General features: G+C 39.1%; 1 protein-coding gene across 1 annotated transcript; it reads right to left on the minus strand.

Moving 5' to 3' along the window:
- Positions 1-248: 248 nt before the first annotated feature.
- On the minus strand, positions 249-3,555 carry LOC104949113 (leukocyte surface antigen CD53-like). The gene is made up of 5 exons (XM_010775393.1): positions 3,466-3,555; positions 2,817-2,906; positions 1,023-1,211; positions 575-649; positions 249-287 (listed from the first exon to the last, which is right to left on the minus strand). Exons 2-5 carry the CDS (start codon positions 2,877-2,879, stop codon positions 249-251), a joined length of 366 nt encoding a protein of 121 aa, XP_010773695.1. The 5' UTR covers positions 2,880-2,906; positions 3,466-3,555.
- Positions 3,556-6,093: the final 2,538 nt, after the last annotated feature.

The raw sequence follows: 6,093 nt of genomic DNA on the forward strand, positions 1-6,093 counted from the left end.
TCCATGCTTTAATGTTCAAAAAGCTCTTTATTTTTCTCATACTGCCTGTGCTGCAGCACCTCTTTTCACCCTCTGTCTGAAACCAGAGCCCAGCCTGCTCCGGTTGTTAGCTGGTCGGCTCTGTTGTGACTGGTCAACCGCTTAGGTATGCTTCGCCCATCACGTACAATGTTGGAGCGCTAGCTAATAGATGCATGAGTGTTACATAGTGATGTCACTATGTTACAAAAGTAAACAAAGGATTCGTTTCAGGCAGGTGGATGGGGGGAGTGGGAGACAAACTCCCTCTGGAGGGGACACAGGGATTTTAACCATATACATGCACAAAAACTATACAACACACGACTAGAGGAAAAGGAAACCCTAAAAAGTAGGATAGGGCCTCTTTAAAGTAAGTGGGAGACCAGCAGTGCAAGATGGAAAACAGCTTTTTGGAAAAGTACAGTTTTAAAAAATCAGACATCAAACTGTATGAAGTAAAAATGTTCCAAATGACTCGAGGCGTTAATCAAATCAAACCCCTTGTCATTATATTGGATATAAACACTGTATGCTGTTGTATGACGGTTCCTACCTTGCGGCTGTACACCAGGAACACACAGGCCATGGCCAGCTCCACCAGCATCAGGACGAACAGCAGGACGAAAAACTGGAGTAGTGTAAATCACATTTAACATGGTTTATCCTTTAATATTTTGTTTGCAATGTGCATATAAAAGCAAATGTGTATAGAATGAAACCTTCAATACGATAAAGTCTAAAAATAAAAATGTTTTACTATAAATTGTTATGCTAAAATGTGCGTGATAGACGAACTCAGAAGATTTCTAACAAACATCAAGTATGATTATTGTGAAATGGCAAGAGGGCTGGGAAAAGGACTCTATCATTTTTCTTTTTGTATTATCTTTCACACAATTTGTATCTGTATATACATTTCCCTGTGAGGGCGACTAGAAAACACTAAAAAGATTGTCACAAAATAGTGAAGAGCTTTGATTGTGTAAATCAGGCCTGCTCACACTGATAAGCATGCAGCGGTTCTCTTTCATGCCTCCTAACATTCCCAGGTAACACACACAGGTCACGATGGTGCCGGTGACCACCAGTGTGTTGGCGGGGTAGATGGGCCAGAAGGAGGTGATGAGGGAGGCAAACTTGGAATTAATCATCTGGAACTCCCCGAACGCCACCACAAACGCACCGCACAGCTGCAACACACAGACACACCTTCTTTTTTTGGTATGATTGTACATTGTGAATTAAATTACAGAACAGTACAGCTTAAAAAGATGAAACTAGATCTGACCCTTTAAAACAAACACTATATATGCTCTTTTTAGTTTACTAACATTACTACAACTTTTTAATATATAAATGTTAAGGAATAGAGTGACCATATTTTGTATCCTAATTACACAATCTTGTTAGATGGAATTTGTTACTCCCAAAGCTGGGTGTGAACTGCCAACCGAATGCTAGCTGATTTTCTTTTCTTTGGATTTGTCAGTTTTTGGGGCATGTTCAATGAGGTAGTCTGTGAGAAACCTAACTTGATTCCTTCTGGCTTTATCAGGTACATTATTCTGTTATGCAGTGGTGGAAGAATTACTAAGATGTGTTACCAAAGTAAAAGTAGCGATAATTCACAAGTTTATTACAAGTAAAAGTCCTGCATTCAAAGTACAAAATTACTGTACTTTTACTCAAGTACTCCTTTTGAGTAATGGCCTATTTCAGAATCGTATATATGCCGTACTGGTTTACTATTATGTTTATTCATGTGTTTTTATCCCAACTGGTAAACGAAGAGCTAATTTGAATAACTTGATATACTGCTGTTAACCTATAAATATACAGTATGTGAAAGTTTACTTAAAGGTGGGGTATGTAATTTATTTCAGAAACGCTTTTTGTTATATTCCATGGAATACTCTTAACATCCCGATAGCAATGAATATATGAAATGCTTTGACAATAAATACATTAAAAAAATGTCATCTGTGGAAGCCGTAGTACTGTAAAAAGCACGACCAATCATCTGAGCCGGCCCGGCTAAAGTAACTGGATGGCCTACCTGCCTTTCAGCCTTCCATCTGTGCACAAACTTATCTCGTGCCCTCATTGGTCATGTGCGCGTTTGTGTGTGTTGGAGGAGGGGCTCTGTAAGGAAGTCTGAAGGAAGAGGCAGATTTTTTTTGGCTAGGTAGTTTCTAATTCTAGCGGGTTTCTCCAAAATTACATACCCCACCTTTAATCATTGATTTAGATTTTGAATGTATAAGTAAAAGCTGTCAAATAAATGTGGTGGAGTAAAAACCTTTTACTAAAAAGTACATTATTGGTTTATAAAATTAGAAGTATATAGTAGCCTAAACTGTTAAAGTACAAGTACCTCAAAATTGGACTTAAGTACATTACTTGAGTAAATGTACTTTTTTACTATCCACCACTGCTAATGTGTTTTTTCATGTTGATGCACTGTATGTGTGAGCATCTGTAACATTGTTCAGCCCTCTATCGACCTGCTGTAGGACTTTTGATGCGGAGGTCGGTGGTAGTTGGCAGTACACCGTCACTCAGTGCTGAAGTCACCCTTAGTTGGCCAGCTCATGTTTTATATTCGTTCTCATACAACCTGAGGAGCCAGGTGTCAGCAAGACATCCTAAAGTGTCCTAAAGGTCTTCAGAATCATCAGATGTTCTACCACAAAAAAATAAAAAGGCCCACACCAAAAATGTGGGCCTGGGCTGAGCTTCAGTCCTGGTCCAACCCTGGTAATAGCTGCAGTGTGGATGGGACGTTAAGCACCTACCCAGCACAGGAAGTTGAGACTTAGCACCAAAGACTTCAAGCAGTTTACACACGAGCGATTCATCCTTCCTGATAATCCTCTCTGTAAGAACTGCAAAAGTTTTGAAAAAATACAAGTTAGACAGATTTTGGATCAGTCGGTCAGATATCCTGCAAACCCCGAGCAGGAGTAGCCTACAAGTGAGGCAGCGGCATGATGGCCGGTGTTTACAGGACACCTCTGTTTGATATGGCAACACTGAGCCATGAGGCACAATGGCCCATGTGACCTATTCGAGCTCCATTTAATCATTATTACCTGCTCTTATCTCCTATTTGTTGCAAGTTTGCCCTGAATGTGTGAGAATGTGGTCAGTACTTGATACTAATACTACACTACCCTACACTCTTATACAACTCCCACACTGACATGTTGTTCAGAAAAAGGTTGTTCTCTTAAATATGTCTTCTTTTTGTCACAGTAGTTTTTATATGAAAGCTGAGCTACCAGTAGGCCTATAGCGTAAATACCTTCACTACTGAATATCATTTACATCAATTGTATGTTCTTTGCTTCAAATGAAGGTGTTTGCTTACAAACACATATTACTTAAAACAGTTACATAGTGCTATACCTGATTTTACAAGTGATTCAATATCCGAGGGCTTACCTTAACTACAGTGTGTCCAGCAGTGTTCCAGTGACAGATGCAGGGAGCAGTACTTTGGTGTTGTTCCTAACATTCCCAGTGTTAACTGACGACAGACAGGTATGAAGAGGAAGAGGGAAAAGAAGGAGGAGGAAAGACAACTGAGGCTGCTGTCTACCAACTGGCAGTAAGAAATATCTTCATGATCAACAGTGAAGAGGAGGGAGGGGCGTCCACACAACCATAACATTGAAGAGCAGCCGCGGAGAGAGAAGTCAGGTTTTCATTAGTGTGGCTTTATAATCACATTGAGTAAGACTTCTTACACAACTATTTAGACTTATACAAAAATAGTATCTTAATCGAAAGAGAACCTGCGGGCCTCTGTCTGTTTTCTTTTATTTAATATAAGAGCCATACAAGATTATGCTTTTTGTGGTTTCTCCTGTAGTGTGTTATTTGGGTTTTAGTGCATGTAAATGGTCTGCAAAAAAAGACTAATGTCACAGCAGGATTTGGAAAAACGTGTCCATGCTTTTATCTTCAGTAGACTGGACTACTGCAATGGTGTCTTCACAGGTCTCACTAAAACATCTATTAGAAAGCTGCAGCTGATTCAGAACGTCGCTGCTCGAGTCCTCACTAACACTAAGAAAGTGGATCACATCACTCCTGTTCTGAAGTCTTTACACTGGCTTCCTGTGTGTCAAAGAATAGATTTCAAAATACTGCTGCTGGTTTATAAAGTTTTTAATGATTTAGGCCCAAAATACATTTCTGACCTCCTGCTAAATGATGAACCATCCAGATCTCTCAGGTCTTCAGGGACTGGTCAGCTTTCTGTCCCCAGAGTCAGAACTAAACATGGTAAAGCAGCGTTTAGTTATTATGCTCCAAATATCTGGAACAAACTCCCAGAAACCTGCAGGTCCGCTGCAACTCTTACTACTTTTAAATCCAGGCTGAAGACTTATCTTTTTGCTGCTGCTTTTAATTGAACTATTCACATCTTAAACTGCAGTGTCACATTTATTCATGTATTTTATACAGTGTTATTCACGTTTTATGTTTATTTTATTATCTTTCCTTTTTAATGACGTTATTTTAAATGTCATTTTATAACGTGTTTCCGCTGAACAATTAGTTAATGCTCTTAATGTCATTTATTTTTGTAAACCACTTTGAAATGGCTTGTGGTGCTATATAAATAAAATTGTCTTGCCTTGCAAATCCTAAAATCCATGCGTTTCATCATTCTATCCCACACACACTTGGGAATTTACTCCAGGTGGAACTAAAGTCTGAATTAAGAGTTGATTAGATTTCACATCATTCATCCAGATCTGTAAAAGTAACTAAAGGTAATAATTACATTTAGTGGAGAAGAAGTACAAAGTAAGTTTAGTACAAGTCCCTCAAAATGTTACCTAAGTACAGCACTTGAGTTGATCTACATCGTTACTTTATGCCACTGCCGGCCAGCTAACCAATCAGAGCAGACTGGGCTCTGGTTTCAGACAGAGGGTGAAAAGAGGTGCTGCAGCACAGGCTGTATGAGAAAAATAAAGAGCTTTCTGAACATTGAAGCATGGAGACGTGTCCCAGTGGAGACACTACATACAAATAGGAAACTGATAATTAACATATGTCCTATTTAAAAAACATGAATAAAGTATTGATTCAAACAGTTGGAGAGAGAGAAAGGAAAACAAAACGAGTCTCAATAAAAACCTTTACTGAAAAATTAAGAGCTCTTGAATCACAGTTTCTTCTGACATGGGTTTGTATATATAGCATCGGAAGCAGAATTGTATTGAGATTATTTATCAAATTATCCATTTCAAGGTTGCTTGACACAATTTAGACGATGACCATGGTGAATGGGATCAGTTAGACACAAACTGAAGAACAAAAAGCACCTACTAATCTACAGATAAGTAAACCATTAACCCTTTGAGAGTGACGACATTATTAAAACCTGTCTGCAAAACTTAAAGAAGCAGGTTTTTTGGTGCAGTTCTAACCAAGCCTGACAATACAAATGTATCTGCAAGAACACATAAGATTGAAGAGTTAAATACAAATATCCTGCCAAAATGTGAGTGTTGGGAGCTGAACGCTTTTTGGTGCAATGGCCAAACAATAAAAGCTGATTACATTTGAATTAATTGAGTGCTGGTGCTCTGTTTTAAGCTACTTGTTCTTCTACACGGATTAACACACAGATCAAATTTGACAGTAGTTAGACATTGAATGGGCGTTGTGCATTTTTCAGTGCAGTAGTCAATGAAGCCAAAGAACTCAACAGGAAGTAAGACTGGAACAGAGAGTGAGAGCTAGGCACTTCCTGTTTCAATAGCAGTCCTTTATAAACAGCTAACAAAATATGTTATCTTAAATACAAGGGAGCTTTGAGTCCAGCTAGAGGAAGTGCTGAATGATCCACAGGGTTGTTGGTCTGAAGTCAGATTAAAGCTGCGTGATGGCAGCCCCGAGTGGCAGTGAGAGGTCACTACGCGACTGCAGAAACTCCTGTCAGAGGATGTGAACTACACACAGCGTTTGGGATTTTGAGGTTCACGTTTGTCTCTTCCTGTAGGCAACATCAGAAACTCATAGGATTATTTTAAATGTACAGCATCTCGGTCA

The sequence above is a fragment of the Notothenia coriiceps genome, unplaced genomic scaffold (assembly GCF_000735185.1).
Source record: "Notothenia coriiceps isolate Sejong01 unplaced genomic scaffold, NC01 NC01_scaffold00015755, whole genome shotgun sequence".
In the NCBI taxonomy this organism is placed as follows: Eukaryota; Metazoa; Chordata; class Actinopteri; order Perciformes; family Nototheniidae; genus Notothenia; species Notothenia coriiceps.

Coding starts and splice junctions, on each gene's coding strand:
- LOC104949113 (XM_010775393.1), bottom strand. CDS start 2,879: ATGAATCGCTCGTGTGTAAACTGCTTGAAGTCTTTGGTGCTAAGTCTC. Junction 650..1,022: donor ACCGCTGCATGCTTATCAGT/GTGAGCAGGCCT, acceptor ACACTACTCCAG/TTTTTCGTCCTGCTGTTCGT. Junction 288..574: donor TCCTGGTGTACAGCCGCAAG/GTAGGAACCGTC, acceptor TGTCCCCTCCAG/AGGGAGTTTGTCTCCCACTC.